This window comes from Tachysurus vachellii, chromosome 17, assembly GCF_030014155.1.
Source record: "Tachysurus vachellii isolate PV-2020 chromosome 17, HZAU_Pvac_v1, whole genome shotgun sequence".
Taxonomy (NCBI): domain Eukaryota; kingdom Metazoa; phylum Chordata; class Actinopteri; order Siluriformes; family Bagridae; genus Tachysurus; species Tachysurus vachellii.
In genome coordinates this window covers 13,784,698-13,802,330 of record NC_083476.1, presented here as the reverse complement: position 1 = coordinate 13,802,330, position 17,633 = coordinate 13,784,698, and the positions used below count along the sequence as shown (strand labels likewise).

At 37.0% G+C, this 17,633-nt stretch overlaps 2 protein-coding genes across 5 annotated transcripts in view; one reads left to right on the top strand and one right to left on the bottom strand.

Annotated features, from left to right (window-relative positions):
* skp2 (S-phase kinase-associated protein 2, E3 ubiquitin protein ligase) overlaps nt 1–6,292 on the top strand; it is an 8,269-nt gene extending 1,977 nt beyond the window's left edge. Inside the window, exons 4-10 of the mRNA XM_060891672.1 lie at nt 370–513; nt 588–722; nt 815–913; nt 1,600–1,727; nt 2,462–2,513; nt 2,738–2,845; nt 4,199–6,292. Of these exons, the coding sequence (XP_060747655.1) occupies nt 370–513; nt 588–722; nt 815–913; nt 1,600–1,727; nt 2,462–2,513; nt 2,738–2,845; nt 4,199–4,400 (868 nt within the window). The 3' untranslated portion in view covers nt 4,401–6,292. The remainder of the gene's footprint in view (nt 1–369; nt 514–587; nt 723–814; nt 914–1,599; nt 1,728–2,461; nt 2,514–2,737; nt 2,846–4,198) is intronic.
* Nucleotides 506–17,633, bottom strand: nadk2 (NAD kinase 2, mitochondrial). 4 transcript variants are annotated; one of them, XR_009649821.1, is made up of 13 exons: nt 16,031–17,633; nt 15,279–15,367; nt 15,082–15,170; nt 14,792–14,873; nt 13,565–13,648; nt 13,080–13,216; nt 10,302–10,389; nt 9,659–9,802; nt 9,516–9,571; nt 8,625–8,678; nt 8,405–8,528; nt 7,604–7,804; nt 506–904 (listed from the first exon to the last, which is right to left on the bottom strand). XR_009649821.1 is itself a non-coding variant. In XM_060891670.1 (13 exons), the coding sequence occupies exons 2-13, from the start codon at nt 16,259–16,261 to the stop codon at nt 7,669–7,671; spliced, it is 1,314 nt and encodes a 437-aa protein (XP_060747653.1). In that variant the 5' UTR covers nt 16,262–16,372; nt 17,252–17,633; the 3' UTR covers nt 6,536–7,668. The 4 variants fall into 4 exon arrangements, 3 of the variants coding, with proteins under 3 accessions (XP_060747653.1, XP_060747651.1, XP_060747654.1); XM_060891670.1 differs by lacking the exon at nt 506–904 and having other exon boundaries at nt 6,536–7,804; nt 16,031–16,372; nt 17,252–17,633; XM_060891668.1 differs by lacking the exon at nt 506–904 and having other exon boundaries at nt 6,536–7,804.

The window sequence follows — 17,633 nt, the reverse complement described above, 5'->3', positions numbered from 1 at the left end:
TGTTGTACGTTCCTTGCGCAAGCCGTCAGACTGTAGTAAATTCCTTGCGCAAGACATCAGACTTGTTGAGTGACATTGAGTGCAAAAATTTGCACAACCTCATTTCTCCTTTGAGACAGTTAATCTATTTTACCTATTGCATAATAATGTGTCAGGATATTTAAAAAGATCATTGTATTTCCGAGTTTCTAACCTCCAAAGTGTGCTGTTTATATTATTTCTCTGGCAGGGTTGTACATTGTAACATGGATATACTTTTTATATATATATATATATATATATATCAATTTGTTTATGCCCCAGATTTGTCCTGTCAAGTGAGTGTGACAGTCAGATCTAATTTGTGTGTGTGTGTCTGTGTGTGTGTAGGTTTGATGAGTCACTGTGGCACAGTGCTGACCTGGTGGGAAAAGCACAGCTGAATGGCGAGCTGGGTCAGGTGCTCACAGCAGGAGTGTCGCGGCTGCGCTGTCCACATTCCTGCATTGGAGAACCCCATTTTAAGAACACACAGTGAGTCGCGTGTGTGTTATACACTGGGGCGTTTAATTGTGGATTAATGACACTAAACTCTGAGTCTGTTGCAGACTTCTGCGTGTCCAGCATTTGGACCTGTCCAGCTGCACTGTGCAGGCGCCTGTGCTGGAAGACGTCCTGTCCCGCTGCAGACGGCTGCAGAACCTCAGCGTGGAGGGACTCGTGCTCTCTGACTCCATCCTCCGGTGTGTGAGCTCATGTCAATGGAACAGAAGGCTTACTTGTAAAAAGTCTTGCTTCTAATGGCGAGAGTTCATGATGTTTCATTTGTTTGCAGATCTCTGAGCGAGAACACAGAGCTGGTGCGGCTGAACCTGTGCGGCTGTAGCGGTTTCTCTGCTGACTCTCTGACTAAGATGCTTCAATCCTGCACCAAGTAAGACAAGCAGATAAGGAGTTAAGGGGATGCAACAATAAGTGAGCAGTGACATTTGTGTTTGTTGTTTCAGCAAATTCTACAGTAGGATAAATTGCTGAGTAATGCGGTTCATATTTGGTCTCAACTACGAGATTTTTCTTTTTTTTTCTTTCCTTTTTTTTTTAACCAGTATTTGTTCATTAATTTTAGTTCTGCTAAATGGTACTAACAAAATAGTAGTCTAATTTAAACCCCCATGACCCAGACCATGAAGTTATTATGGATCAGTGAACACTAAACACATCACAGATTGATGAATGCCAGCCTGTGCATGTGAGATGTTCTGACATTGTGCAATTTCAGTTTGGACTGAATTCTAAAATTTGAAATAAGCAATGTTGGTCTTGTAAGGCAAAAAAAAAAATGGATTAGCTGCTGATTTATTAAATAGTGTTCACACTGCACTTTTGCATCGCTGTTGTCTTAGAATTGATTGGCACACACCTTTTAAAAAATAATAATAAACCAATTAGCCGTGTCATCCGGTGACCTTCGTTGCTAAGGTGTGTGTGTTTTTTTTTTTTTTTACAGTAATTATTAGTATTATTAATTATTGAGTGTCACCATGGGGAGAAAATCAGGACTCGGAGCTGTACACGCTATTGTCGGCCCTTCTCTTAACCATTCTGATCTGTATGTTCCAGGCTTGAGGAACTGAACGTGTCGTGGTGTGACTTCAGCAGTGAACACGTTCAGGCAGTCGTTAACAACGTCCCCTCCACCATCACTCAGCTCAACATCAGTGGCTACAGACAAAACTTTACCATGGACAGTAAGTAAAATCTATAAACCATAATCAGGTTTGTCTGAATTGGCAAACGTTAAATTTACTACAAAAAGTCACATTGTTCTTTATTACAGTTTACGACTCATACAGGAAATTTGCACATCATTACAAATTCATAAACAATGCCCTGGTTTTGACAGATTTGTCTGTTTAACTTCATTTAATTCTTTAAATGCAAATTCAGCTTATTTTGTTAAGTAGTGACATTGTGTGCTACACCAACCATGTCATATGGGTGTGCTCTTATAGAAAAATAATCAAGGACACGAGGTGGAGTTACTGTTACAGCACCAAAGTAAAAAAAAAAAAGAAAGAAAAGAATTTCCTCGAACAATATACCCAGAAGTTCTATACCTTTAACAACTTCTTATTGAGGTTCTTGTTGTAACCGCTATAAGCAGCCATTCCCTTCCAACATGCTTTATTTCCATTGTCCTTAAGCTAAGGAGGCAGATTGTTCAGCTGTCTGTCATACGAGTCGCTGTACAAACTGCTGCTGTATACTAAATGGTACACAAACTAATAACGTATTAGAAGGAGCGCAATATTTTAACCCTGTGATCTGCATCTGAGGTACTGTCAGAGCTGCTGTAATATATTGTTCAACACCTTCTGCTCAGTCCAGAACTCAACAACACTGATATAATTAGTAATTAATAAGAGCAGAGGATCATCTGTAGCCCTTCACTAATATCCACTTCTTTTCCTCTGTTATTTAGACGTGAAGGTGCTGGTGGAAAGATGTCCGAATCTCACACATTTGGATTTGAGGTGAATTGCATTTACACTTGTGCTCTTATCCAGAGCGCCTTACATTTATCTCATACAACTGAGTAATTAAGAGTTAAGGGCCTTGCTCAAGGGTCCAACATTAAGCAGCTTGGTGGACCTGGGATTTGAGCTGACAACCTTCTGATTGGTTGTCTAATACCTTTGCTACTGTGTGAGCACTTTCTTTACAATGTCTTGTATTAATTGGAATGCTTTTCTCTCAGTGACAGCGTCCTCGTGACCACAGACAGTTTCCCCTTCCTGCAGCAGCTTTCGTCACTGAGCCATTTAGCGCTGAGTCGCTGCTACCAGATTCACCCAGCCGCCCTCATGTAAGACACACACACATGTACACACGTACACCGGTATACAAGTGGGGTTGTGTTATTAAAGACAGGTTAGTTTAAACAGAAATGTAATCTACAGAGTTTTCAGCTGTAGTCAATCGACCAAGAGATCGATTTGTCTGAAAACTTCAAAAACAAAGACCAAGTGCTGATCATCAAACCCATATGAGGTTCTTCCCCAAAATGTCGGAGGCGCACAATTATCTAGGATGTCTTTGTATGTTGCAGCATTACAATTTCCTTTCAGTGGAATTAACAGCCTTAGTGTTTAAGCAGGATAATACCCCTGTGCACAAAGAGATACACGAAGATATGCTTTGCTAAGGATCTTGTGGAAGATCTCGAGAGTCATGCACAGAGCCCTGACCTCAACCCCACTGAACACCTTTGGGATGAACTGGAGAGCAGACTGTACCCCAGCCCTCCTCCCCCAACATCAGTGCCTGATGTTAATAAAGCTCTTGTGGCTGAATTAGCAGATCCCTGTGGCCATGCGGCAAAATCTAGCGGAAGGTATAATCACAGCACTGACGTGGCAATCTTCTAGGAGTGATGGTCAGATGTCCTCCACAGACTTTTGCAATTTATTTGGCTTCCTGCGATATAGAAAATGTAAACTGTTTAACATCTAATTTGAACTTGGCTGTAGTTTGTTCTTTTAATGATTTAGTCTTTGCATGTTTTATTTTATATATATATATATATATTATTATATTTTTTATATATATATATATATATATATATATATATATATATATATATATATATATATAATGTGTTTTAGTCTAGACTTGGTTACACCAGGAAGTCGGTGTGGTTAATAATATTGAGCATTGAACTGATTACACTGTACATACTTGGTAAAAAATAAATTCATCTCAGTGACTGGTCATAAGGTACAATAACTCTTGCTAGATAATATTATATTTGCATAACAAGATGTAGACTACAAAAAGCACTGGAGTCAAACTGTTGCTGATGTTACCAAACAAATTTAGTGGTAAGACTGCATTAGCATAGATGTAGAGATCAGGACAGACAGGTTTGGAGATTATCTAGCAGTCAGTGTGGTGCTTTATCTCTTGTCTTGGGCATGCACGCCTATATTCCTTTTGTATTGTGTATGGGGTGGTTCACATTTGTCTAGTTAACTACTGATATTTTAATTCATTGAAGGTTATTGGGTGAACACACACAGGGTGAAATATCATTTAGGTCATTATAACACAAGTAGTTTTAATTTACTGTTTAACACTGGTCAGTACATTTCATACACACTTATTTGCATTGTTAAATGGATTTTCTCTTCTTTTTTTTTTTTTTTTTTTTTTTTTGTAGAGAGTTTGAGAAGTTTGTGACTCTGCAGACCCTGGAGGTGTTCGGTCTAATACAGGACAGCTCACTGCCCATCCTGACTAAAGGGTTGCCACGGGTACAGATCAACAACCAGCCGTTCTCCGGTGTGGCTCGTCCCACTGCGGCCACACGGAAAGACCGCACACTGTGGGGAATGCACTGTCGTCTGGTGTATAAACCCTAACCGGCGCTCCAGCACAGTTTGACTTTAGGAGCGAAACAAGGTGACTTTTAGGATGTTTTTAAAATACCGAATAGGTTTGAGTTCATGGGGTAACCTTTTGAAGTCACTGTTGTCACGGTGATATCAACTAGCATGTGATATATCACATCTCACTTGTAAGTAGCTGAATCTTGAAGTCGTCGGCATACATATTAATGCCGTATCGACTTCGCACGTGTGTGTGTGAACACTTGCACTTTCGAATGGTTTACAACTTGGTTCTGTGAGCATGTGAATTTACTTCACATGCTTTTTGTTACCACTAGTGATAAGTGCAGCTTCAGCAGGGTACAGAACCTCCTGAAATGTTGGTTTTTATTCTGTTAAGTGTTTTAAGTAAAAGAAGTCCAAACTTTTTATAATTTTAGACCTTATCAAAGCATCACCCAAACTGTGAATGACTTCTAGTGCTTTAACATGTTATAATTGTTTGTTTTGAAAGTTCAATAGTTTTAAAGTAGATGTGATTTATCATGTGTTTTTGTTCTGATCCTCATTTTTAATCAGTAAGTGAATTATAGGGATGCACCTATACAATATGGAAATCTGACCCAGACTTAAAGGTACTGCTGGGCCTCTGAGTTGCACAGTGGTCTAAAGTTTGTGCCCCATGCAGGAGACTGAGGGTTTGAACCCTGACAATGATGTGTGCATGCAACGAAACAGTTTTTTTTTTTTTTTTTTTTAAGAAAGAAAAGAAAATTCAGTAAATCTTCTGCCATTGTTCTTTCAGTGAATAATGTTTATACCACAGTGCTGTTGAATTTTTAATTCTGATTGGTTAGAATATTTAAATATTTTATAAGCTATGATTATCAGAGCTGATTGTAGCTCCTATGTATGTTTGAAATGCTACATAAATGGACTAAAAACATGCGTGTTGATACAGTGAAGTATGTGACTGATACAGTGAAGTCCTGGGTATCCAACAAGACAAGTTGTTTTTTTTTCCGTCTTATTTAAAAATAATGAGAGAGAGAGATGCTGCTGAGAAAACAATGCTTAAAGCTGCTATAGCTAACTTGTTTTGTGGATAAAACAAATTGGCTTAAAAATTTGTGATGAGGAATAAAACATTTTCTTCTGTTACTAGAAAATGAACACCAGGATGGTAACTGTAACTCTGATTAAATTCCTTATACGATATCCGTTCGGATCATAACCAAATCATTTGATTGTCATTTAAGAAGAGAAATATATTTAGTAGTTCTTAAATGTATATCTGTGAATAGATTCTGTATTGTTGGTGCAGCCCTGTTACATACTGTACTCTGTTGTCTTCCACATATATATGCGCACGAGAGAGTTTGTTTCACATGTTAAATCAACTGGATTTTAAAAGTTGCCAGTTCCTGGGCAATTGTCTGTCCTGACAATCACAAGCCTGGTCTCTGATCCTCAGCTTGTCTTGACTTGGCTAATCTGAAACACTGCTCTGTAACCTAAAAAATTATTTTGCAAACCATGTAACAAGAAAGCATGTGTAAGTACACATGCATGTATCAGGTAAAGTTGTCTTTTTCCTTCTAAAGTTGCTATTTCAGGAAACCAGTTGCAATACATTTGCTGACTTACTTTCTCTGACATTTCATTATTAAGAATTTCTAAATAGTACGAGTGAAGTCTGGCTTTTTGTTTGTTTGAGTAGAAAGTGTATAAATCACTTTTCTTGTGCTTTTTTTTTTTTTTTAAAACAATTTTTGACTGAAATCTTGAAATCGGTTTGTATTTTTCACCGGTTATAAAAATGAGGAAACTTGAATCAGTTCTGTATTGAGAACTTGGATAGACAATGTATTTTTATGGATGTTCACTGATTTTAAATAAATATTTTGCTGTTTTCTTTGACATGAGGAACGGCGTTGAGTCAATGTAACCCTATGTGAATGTGGTGTAAAGTTTTACAAACAGTTCAAACATTAAGTTTGAATAATAATCATGCCACAGACAGCTGTTATCATGTGTGTGTAATAAATACATGTGTATATATGAGTGGAGTACTCCAGGATTGTAACTAATTTGGCCAATAAACCAAAATATGGGTTAATTTAATTAAATAAAAAAAGTTATTGCCTTGGAATTTAGTCTCAAACTCCTAAAATTAGAACATAAAGTCTTTAATAAAGAATCCAGCACTGCAGACGTTCCATCTCGTCTTTTCTCCATACAAAACACATTTTGGCACTAGTACATCTTTGTGGCGAAATACAAATTAATGCTCTGTTCTGCCAATACCACTGGGCTTCCTGTCTGAAATAATACTAGATTTAGTACCACATGGCCACTAGGTGGTGTAAATGAACAATTCAATTTGGAATGTCTTAAAAGTACATTCAGGCACTTGTGTTTGGATCACTGATCTGAAGGGCTTCATCAGTTCTACTAAATAACCACACATTTTGAATGAGTTCCCTTTGAGGATTGGAAAAGTCGATCCAAACACAAATCCAGTTGCTTACATTTACTACTATGAGGCATGATGCATGCTTGAATACTAATGGGGTCAGTGATTTGACGGTACATTCTTATTGCAGTAAATTATTTCATGATCTGCTTTTCTGACAATATCACATCAGTACAGACCAATTAAAAGAGTCATGTAGAGTTGTGTATCAAGAGTGGGATCTGACAGATCACAAACATGATCAGAGATAAGAAGCTTGCAGAACAAAAAAGGCCAAGCTCATGAACACAGGAGTGTATCAGGCCCACTGGAGTGCTAACATGTGCACGTTCCTACTGCATTCATTATTCATATTTAGAAACTTCTTAATCACTGACACTTTAATTTACATTACTGACTTTACTTTTAGGAAAGTCTTTAAACATTGTGGGTAGATGAAAATAGCTTGAATGTTTTTTGTTTTCATTAAACCCTATTATTATGGAACAAGTCTCCTGATTGTATTCACATTTGCATGGTTGGGAGCCAAAAGTGCAAACAAAATTGATCTACTTGCTTATTAGTTGAGAACACTGCCAACAAAAAGCACGACATTCTGCAAAAACCCCACAAACAATCCGAATTCCATCTAATTCAGCCTTCTGGGATATCATAACACCACAAAAATGATTTTATCCCACCTGTAAAACCAGCAAATTACAAGTCTGCAACAGCTCATGAGCCTTCATGTTGAAATACGTTAACCCACATTTGACCTTACGTTAGTGATCATCTCCAGTCCAGACATGATTTATGCAGTTCCAATATTAAACTGCATTCATGAGTTCAATCAAGCAGAACAGTTTTCAGCAGGTCCTCCTCGTGCAAGCTGATAGTGGCAATAGCACCATCATTGAACTCGAAGGATGTTCCTCCATCCACCACCATGCAGGCGTCCCAGCACCTTGAGCGGACACACACCCTTAAAGAAGAAGAGAACAGAGAGTAGACATTTTTTACACTTAACAAATCTTATTTTTAAAACTTGGGCACTGCACAGAAACTGTCTAATAAATAAATAAATAAAAAAGTGTTATATGTATTGGGAAGCTTTGTGTGAAAAGATGTTTATGGAAGGTGTCTCCAGTGTTAGCACTTAGTGTTAGTAATGTTCAGTAAGTTTATTATATATATTATATATATTAACCTTTTGTTCTATGTTAATGTTCTGTAAAGCTGCTTTGAGACAATGCCAATTGTAAAAAGCGCTATACAAATAAACTTGAATTGAATCTTATTAACTTTAAAAGAGAGAGGTTAGTGAGGAACAACTGGTAATGATGAGAGGAATAAACCTTAACACCTCATTGTGTATTTTTCCTAACATAGCCTGGAGCACCTTATTAAAAACAAAATTGTCAGTTACACAGCACAAGTCTGTATTCAGACAAGCTATGATAGTTAGGAGGCACAATAGGAGGATGACACATTACACACAATCTCACATGCCTACTATGAAAGCTGTGATCATAAGCCCCACCCTCTTAAAGCCATACAGAACAGTACAGAACCCAGTACGCACTTGCTTGCAAATCCTCTTTGGCGGCTGTTGGAAAACACTCTGTTGGCGATGGGCTCTCGGATGCTAAAGAAAATACGGTTCTCCTCGGGACTGAATATGAGACCTTCGTTGTATGCATCAGTCACTAAACACATCCCAAAACATGATAATCATGAGACTGCTGAGATATACAGGCCATGAAAATAAAACATTTTCTTATAAGTAGTTAAGCTGCACTCACCACTTCTGACAACTTCCTGGTTTAGTGGAATATTCAAACCAGTTTTTTCTTTGGCTGTGAAACATAGTTGACTTTATTTGACACATATCGACATAGCTAAATATTTGACACAGGACCTGACTACACGTCCTCTTTGTGCCTGGTTGTTTTCCAACTTACACAGATATTAGACTTTGAATATTCAATTTAATTCATCCTTCACTGTATAACTGGGTAAGACGCTGATTAAGGCTGCTTTCACACTTGCCTTCACTGTTTAATAATAGACAAATATTTTACATCTAATCTTATTGGAAGAGGAATTGAATCAAATGTTGATTCAAAAACATTTATTTGGCAAAGTAACTAAAGATAACAGCTTGTCTATTTAGGAGACATTCACTGTGTGCAGTGTCACACAAGCAGCTCTACAGTCTGCAGTCAGCGATAATTTTTAGTTCATCTGTTTTAAAGCTAATAATAAACCTAATCTAGACCTCTCGCTAGGCCAGTTAGTTAACTAATACTAGCTAGGAATGGCAAGAATGTTGTTATGGTTACAGCGTCGATGTGAAGTGAGCAACTTACTTTATATATGCACAAAAGTGCATTTCTTTTTTTTAGATGAAAAATATGCCTTCCTATTGTGATAATGTAGGTAATCAAACAAAACAAAGGTTAAACTGAGCTGTAAGGTTAATGCAGCCTATAATAATGCTGTTTAAAGGCAATTTATGTTTATTTGTGTCTGTTACTTGTTGGTCATATTAGCTTCGAAGCTTCAGTGCGAATCTAAAGCACCAAAGATAGTTTGATCTGATGGACTACATTTGGTAAGTCAAGGCTGTCACATTACCAGCTGGATTAACTAACAAACCAGTGTTTATTATGAATGTATTATTCTGACCTTACCTATTCGAAGGACATCCTCCACAGCCTGGTCCACAAGTTTATTAATATTATAAGACCTGCACAGCAAAATAAAATGAGTCACCAGGAAATTTATCACTAGTAATTAAAATCCTCATATTTTATCTTCATGTATCCTCATATACCAAGCTTTGGATCCAGTTCCAGTGCAAACGCTAAGTCCTGAGCTCTTCTGCTTCTCCCAGGGTCCATCATCAATCGAAATCTCATAGTAAGAAGCCCTATGGAGCGAGAGGGTAAGATGGGGTTTGAAGGATTTATACTTCACCCTGTGGCAGATAAGGGGAAATGGGCAATGGCGGATGCAGTGAGTAGGAAGATGGTGTGGGTTGATGAGACAACATGCTTAATGGCCAGAAAGAAAAAAAAAAGGATTAAAGGACAAATTCCACCCTGAATAACTTACATATTAATCTTTACAAACAATGTTATCTTTACTGGCATCTAAGAATTTATTTAATATTTAGATGCATTTTCCCTTTAGTTAAGGATTTCCTACACTGCCCACAATAATTGGGGACTTAATTGGACATAATTGGATTTTAACCCTTGCATTACAGTTTCCCTTCAATGGGATTATAAAACCAAACCTGTCCCAACATGACAATGCTTCTGTGCATAAAGCATAGCGCATAAAGATACAGCTTGCTGAAACTGATGCAGAAGAACTTGTGTGGCCTACACACGCCACAATTAAATATAACCGTGCTTAATGTGTTTCAGGTTGAAGTTTTCCTCTAAAGTGTGTGGCATGATTAGTTCAGTTACCTGGAGGAGAGGGACTCTCCAATGAAGATTTCATTGAGTCCTCGGACAGGAAGAAGGTGTGGTGAAGTGTAGGTTTCATGTGTTCTTCCTGTGAGCAAATCAAAAACAGCTGTCAGAATCAGCAACTTCATGTTTCTGTTGGTTTTTGTACGGTGGCCGGGAAGTGCAAAACAAATTAACAAAACCCAAACCAAATTAACAAAACCGAAAACACATTAACAAATTTGAAAACACAACGACAAGTCAGACAACCCAGAAACGGTAGTGTATCGTTTTTGAATGGAAACTTACCGATCATTGGACAAGACACCTGTCACTCAAGATATACAGGTATGGAATCTTATGTGTAATGTGTAAAGTTCTCCGTTTAAATAAAGTTCTCCGTTCAAGAAAATAACAGAATTAATCCACAGTAATCCATTCCATCCATCCATTCCAACTTTTCCCTGTGGCAGACTGTTGAACTTCATGTATACCTTGAGTGACAGGTGTCTTGTCCAATCACAAACTATACCAACCGCTTCCGGGTTGTCTGAAATGTCGTTGTGTTTTCTGATTTGTTAATTTGTTTTCTGATTTGTTAATGTGTTTCATGCACCGATTCAGACATCCCGGAAGCGGTAGGTATAGTTTGTGAATGGAAACTTACCGATCATTGGACAAGACGACTGTCATTGAAAGGTGTCTCGTCCGATGATGGTAAGTTTCCATTAACAAATTATACCAACCGCTTCCGGGTTGTCTGACTTGTTAATGTGTTTTCGGTTTTGTTAATTTGGTTTGGGTTTTGTTAATTTGGTTTGGGTTTTGTTAATTTGGTTTGTGGTTTTGTTAATTTGGTTTGGGTTTTGTTAATGTGGTTTGGGTTTTGTTAATGTGGTTTGGGTTTTGTTAATTTGTTTTGGGTTTTGTTAATGTTGTTTGGGTTTTGTTAATTTGTTTTGGGTTTTGTTAATGTGGTTTGGGTTTTGTTAATTTGGTTTGTGGTTTTGTTAATTTGGTTTGGGTTTTGTTAATGTGGTTTGGGTTTTGTTAATGTGGTTTGGGTTTTGTTAATGTGGTTTGGGTTTTGTTAATTTGTTTTGGGTTTTGTTAATTTGTTTTGGGTTTTGTTAATTTGTTTTGGGTTTTGTTAATTTGTTTTGGGTTTTGTTAATGTGGTTTGGGTTTTGTTAATTTGTTTTGGGTTTTGTTAATGTGGTTTGGGTTTTGTTAATGTGGTTTGGGTTTTGTTAATTTGTTTTGGGTTTTGTTAATGTGGTTTGGGTTTTGTTAATGTGGTTTGGGTTTTGTTAATGTGGTTTGGGTTTTGTTAATTTGTTTTGGGTTTTGTTAATTTGTTTTGGGTTTTGTTAATTTGTTTTGGGTTTTGTTAATTTGTTTTGGGTTTTGTTAATTTGTTTTGGGTTTTGTTAATGTGTTTTCGGTTTTGTTAATTTGGTTTGGGTTTTGTTAATTTGGTTTGGGTTTTGTTAATTTGGTTTGTGGTTTTGTTAATTTGGTTTGGGTTTTGTTAATGTGGTTTGGGTTTTGTTAATTTGGTTTGTGGTTTTGTTAATTTGGTTTGGGTTTTGTTAATGTGGTTTGGGTTTTGTTAATGTGGTTTGGGTTTTGTTAATTTGTTTTGGGTTTTGTTAATGTTGTTTGGGTTTTGTTAATTTGTTTTGGGTTTTGTTAATGTGGTTTGGGTTTTGTTAATTTGGTTTGTGGTTTTGTTAATTTGGTTTGGGTTTTGTTAATGTGGTTTGGGTTTTGTTAATGTGGTTTGGGTTTTGTTAATGTGGTTTGGGTTTTGTTAATTTGTTTTGGGTTTTGTTAATTTGTTTTGGGTTTTGTTAATTTGTTTTGGGTTTTGTTAATTTGTTTTGGGTTTTGTTAATGTGGTTTGGGTTTTGTTAATTTGTTTTGGGTTTTGTTAATGTGGTTTGGGTTTTGTTAATGTGGTTTGGGTTTTGTTAATTTGTTTTGGGTTTTGTTAATGTGGTTTGGGTTTTGTTAATGTGGTTTGGGTTTTGTTAATGTGGTTTGGGTTTTGTTAATTTGTTTTGGGTTTTGTTAATTTGTTTTGGGTTTTGTTAATTTGTTTTGGGTTTTGTTAATTTGTTTTGGGTTTTGTTAATTTGTTTTGGGTTTTGTTAATGTGGTTTGGGTTTTGTTAATTTGTTTTGGGTTTTGTTAATGTGGTTTGGGTTTTGTTAATGTGTTTTGCACTTCCCGGCCACCGGATTTCTGTCTCTGAATTCTTTGAAACCTGACTCAGTTCACAGGCACTGACTATGGACGGTACTCTGCTGGCTTTCACACAAGGTTTGGAGAGACCTCAAAAATCAGTCAAAAATCACACACAAACATTGTCACCTGCAAACACGAATTAATCACATGAATGTTAATATTATTTATGATTAAATTGTACTAGATCCTGACAAAAAATTGAAACAGTCAAGCTGTGAAAAAAAAACCCTGTAATAACAAAATAAAGGTACTGCTTTATTTGCTAAATTTTAAGACATTTAACAACTCTGTTTTAAATATGGAGTTCTCTTAATCACCCAAAGTCTATACGATTTGCATTTGCTTGAAGTGGACCTAAACCACTGCAGAGACAAATTTAAGCATTCTGACTAACAAAACAAAGAAAAAACTTGCAAGTAATTCCCTATTTATGCTAAATAAATACTTCTTACTCATTTTATCCAAAATACAATGGGGAAGTGCAGATAAAAACTGCTGAAGTAAGGGAGTACAACGGGAAATACAACTTGCATTAGGAGTGCTTACTGTTTTGGGAGTTGGTGGTAATTCGGTGGGCGTTGGTGTGTTGCTCTAAACTCAACTGCTGCTCGTGCAGGTCCACTGGAGTGGGGTTGATCCCTGTGCCCTCCAAGTGCATGCGGATCCGCTGACGCCACTGCCACCTGGGAGAGACAAGGTAATGAGATCTGAGTGATTTCTGGGTGTATTTACTTTACAGGAAACACTGACTGCATTTATTAACAGAAGATGAGAAGCCAAAGACAAAGGCAGTTCTCAAGATATAGACAATAAACTTAGTTACAATAATGTTATGTAATCTGTCTGTTGTCTTTATTTATCACCTCATCTTTAGGTGACCTACATTCATTCTTGTATTATCAGTCTGTATATATGAATGGATATATTAAGTTCCCAGGAAAATAAAGTATTCATTTTAAGATAATGGGACAAAAAACAATAATTGCATTTCTACTCAGCAAAAATAATGAAAATGAAGATAAAAGACCCACCTGAAGTCTCCTTTCCTAAGTTTTCGTAATGCTTCAGGGAATGCATGTGTATAGCGTACAGGCAAGCAGAGATGACCCTCTGACCTTTATTTACAAACAGAAAACACGACACACTTTTTTTTTTTAACCGTTAACTTAAATGACGATTGATTTACTATTTATTTGTAAATTAATAAATGAAACTTGCTCACATCAATCTTAAATCTTATAAGTGCTGTGAGTTCCGGCAAACAGCAGATGAATATGACTAGGTATTTAATTAGGACAAAGTAATTCTGCTTCATAACAAGGAGGAGTTAATACATCTGCTGTATTTAACAAGGTTCCCACTCTTTTTCAGAGATCATTTTCCAGGACATTTCAAATTTAGCAAAAAAAGACAAGGCTCACAGATTCACGGCCTAAAGTAATATGTTCTTCTCTCCAGAAGTCTTAAAAACAACGTACACTTTATGGCTATTACTTAACTATACTTTTAAAGACATTCTGTCATGTGAATGAAATTTCAACATTAATAAAATAAAAAGACCACACATAATACCCTTTCCTTTCTCAGGCCAATGCCGTCATGCATGCTTTAGTTTGCTGTGCTTCCCCTTGCACATGATATTCAGATTAACATGGTTAATATAACCTGCTTACCCGTCACCATTTGCTGAAAACATTCGAGCACTTAAACCATTCCTAGCGCCTGAAACCGCCAACACAAGACAGCGTCATCCAGCGAGATTAAACAGCATAACAAAAACTCAGCGTCCCTGAACAAAGCGCTTTCTGTTACTAACGTTAATTGTTTCGACCAGAGTTGTAAACTGTTCTTTAAATGATCAAGAACATTTAAAAATAATAATTTTCCAGGACAACAAGATTTTTTCCAGGACAATTTATGTTTTCTCTCATTTTCCATGTGTTTTCCAGGACTGGAACATTGGTCATTAATTTTCCAGGATTTCCAGGTTTTCCAGGACGCGTGGGAACCCTGATTTAATGTACTGCAGTGATTGAGCTGTATTACTGGAAGGTTCAGCACACAATGGAGTCATCATTTTGTTGTTTTTAGCTCTCTGTGAGCTTTACTTTTTATGGAGCTTTCTCACTAAATGTATACCAGCAGTGACAGGACACATCTGTTCGTCTAACCAAACCATTTACACACATCTTTACTAAAAGGTTGACAAATAAGCCCAATATAATAAATAACATAACATAGTAAATCTATGTTTTTACCGTTCTGGGTCAGTGTTGACTCCTATTACAGGTTTGTTCTTATCAAAAACTTTACTTGCAACCAGCAGCATGGTGCCATCACCTAAAATGAAGAAGAAAAACATGAAACTGGAGATATAAATACTATTGTAAAATAATGATGCAAGGGGGTGTCTCTATGCCACAGTAGCATATTTATTTACTTTTCCAGTTAAAAGAGTCATGTAGAGCTTGAGCTTGACCTTTTTTGTTCTGCAAGCTTCTTATCTCTGATTATTTTTGTGACTGTAAACACCAAATCAGTGATTTACCTCCAGCAGACACAATAGCATCTGCCCATCTGACTGTGTCTTCATCGTACTCTCCTCTTTTAACCACACGGACCTCCATGCCTTGTATTCTAAAGATATTTATAAACAGGCAAAGAAAAACAATTCTGCTTATTCTGACAATCATAAATCATCATTAATGTCTTCTCCTTTTATATACCATAATATCAATTACTTACTGCAGATTGTCCACAATGTGTCCAACATTGCGCGTGTGTATGTTGTGCCGTTCCAGAAGTCCGCTGTAACTGGATCCCTTCAACGCAAGCTGGAGTTCCAGGAAACAAAATTTAAATAAAGAACAAGTAGAAGTCTTGAAGACAGCACATTCTGTGAGCACAAGTAGATTCATGCATTTCAAGGTGTGGCGAATGAGCTTTTATAATGTCAGTTTTGCTTCAGGCTGATTCTTAACCTTCAAAGGTAACATGCAAAAAATGAATGATCCCACAAATGTAACTGTTCAACCAAGACAGGATTTTGGAATTTTGGATATGAGGCAGCTGAAGACAAGAACCAGGAAGATTGTGGAAAGTCCATGTCTTAAACACACTTTTTTTTTTTTTTTTTTATCATTCTGCTAATATTGTGTAATGCAAGAACCAGCTTTATATGCACACTAGAAAAAAAACAAATCTGTCTGTCCTCACACAATGAATGTCACTCATTGTTCCTAAATAGCAAACAAAGCAAATACAAGCTTAATCAATAACTTTAAAAATGTCAGTGAGTGAATCTTTATTTTAATCATTTTTCACATGTTAAAATTTGAGCTATACTTCTTGAACTACAAGCAAAATAGAAATATATTTCAAGATCAGATTCTTATGAGGTACATCATAGTAGCTTTTTTTTCAATGTTATTAATAATCCAGACAAATTTCGGCCAAGATAATCAATAAGGCAATAATACATTCAAGAGATAGCTTACCAGCTGTTTGAGATCCTCTTCTGATAGTCCAGCACAGAAATATCTCTGCTGCTCGAATTCATATCGTGTAGTTTTAGTCACCACTGCAACTTTTGAAGGATTGAAGCCGCTGTCAGCCTGTAAAGCGCCTCTACACACACCAGTCTGATGAAAATACAGGCGACCGCACCCTTTGATTGCCAGGACAGGATTTCGACAGCAGAGAAATGTCCTTAAAGTATGGAGTGTCATTCTAGTGACGAAAGTTTGCAACACCAGTGGTTCTGTCCAAATGTGTTGTAAACAGAGGTAAGCTGGGGAGGATTGCAGTGGCTCTGAGTAAACAGTTTGTGCAAAGAGACCCTAGGAAATAAAAGCTTTCTGAGTGGAAAATTGTGCCAGTGCATTAACCTGTCAAGCTGCTTGAATATTTCTTGTATCCAGATGCTGATGGTTTGAATAATGCAGGAAACTAGTATCTAGTAGTCAGACATCCCAAACATAAATGACGGCAATGGTAATATCATAAATGTTAATAATTTCTTTACACAAGATGTTATATTATTGTATTTTCACCCTGAGAGATATACAACATCCCAGATTAATGACAGGTATGTAGAAAAAAACACAGCTTCTAACTGAATAGAAACAAACAAACAAACAAACAAAAAACGTGTCCCTGTGCAATAAAATATCAGGGAACTCAAAAATGCTTGAAGCTTTTTGTTATCTAGATGCTGATGGACTGAAAAACACAAGAGTGGTGGATTAATGCAAAACTAGCTTTAACTAGAAAAAAGTTCAGTTGTATAGTAAAGTATGACTTATATAATGCAATATTAGACAATAACTTTCAGCTATGAAAATACTTTACCAAATACGTTATATTTTCACCCACAGCCGCCGTGACAGGTATTTAATATAACCTGAGTTTATGCCAGGTCTATTAGCTATAAAAAGGACACAGCTGCCCACCTGTCAGTCCGGATAGTGTGTTAGCTTGCTAGCTAAAAGTTCATACGGAAGCATTGCCAGGCTCACAAGGTTAGCTTTAAATTAAACAGAATTAAAAGTGACCTCAAACTTCCCCCAAAGTTAATTACTTTAGTTAAAAGTCTCTCGACAGTTCTGACGGAAGTAGTAACGACAGCAGAAGGTCATAAGCAGAAGGCTGTGTGCACCTGCCAGCTTCGCTAAAACTAAACCGCTAGCTGTCAGTAGGAAAAGTTCCAACTAACTCACTCTTAACCTTGCTAGCGCCAGAAACCGAGCAGCATCCCAAACCACAAACTAGTGAAACTAAACATAGTTAAACAAGTAGCACAGATAAACAACACACGCGCACGACAGCGTAACGTCTCAGTGGGCGTGTGTGCACGCGCAGCTTCTTTACTGCTAGCCAGCTAGCAAACACTGTCCCGCTTATAAACCTGCTTTTTTAAGTCATTCTCCTTTTAAAAGTCCGTGTGTGATTTATCGACGTGAACTGTACTACGTCCTAGCGTGTCTAAACAGTTTTCTAGAGTTTAGACTTTAGTTGAGTGCGACTAAAAACACGAACGTTACTTCCGACATATACAGACGCCGCCATCTTTAAAGCACGCGCCCTTTACGTCACTGAGAG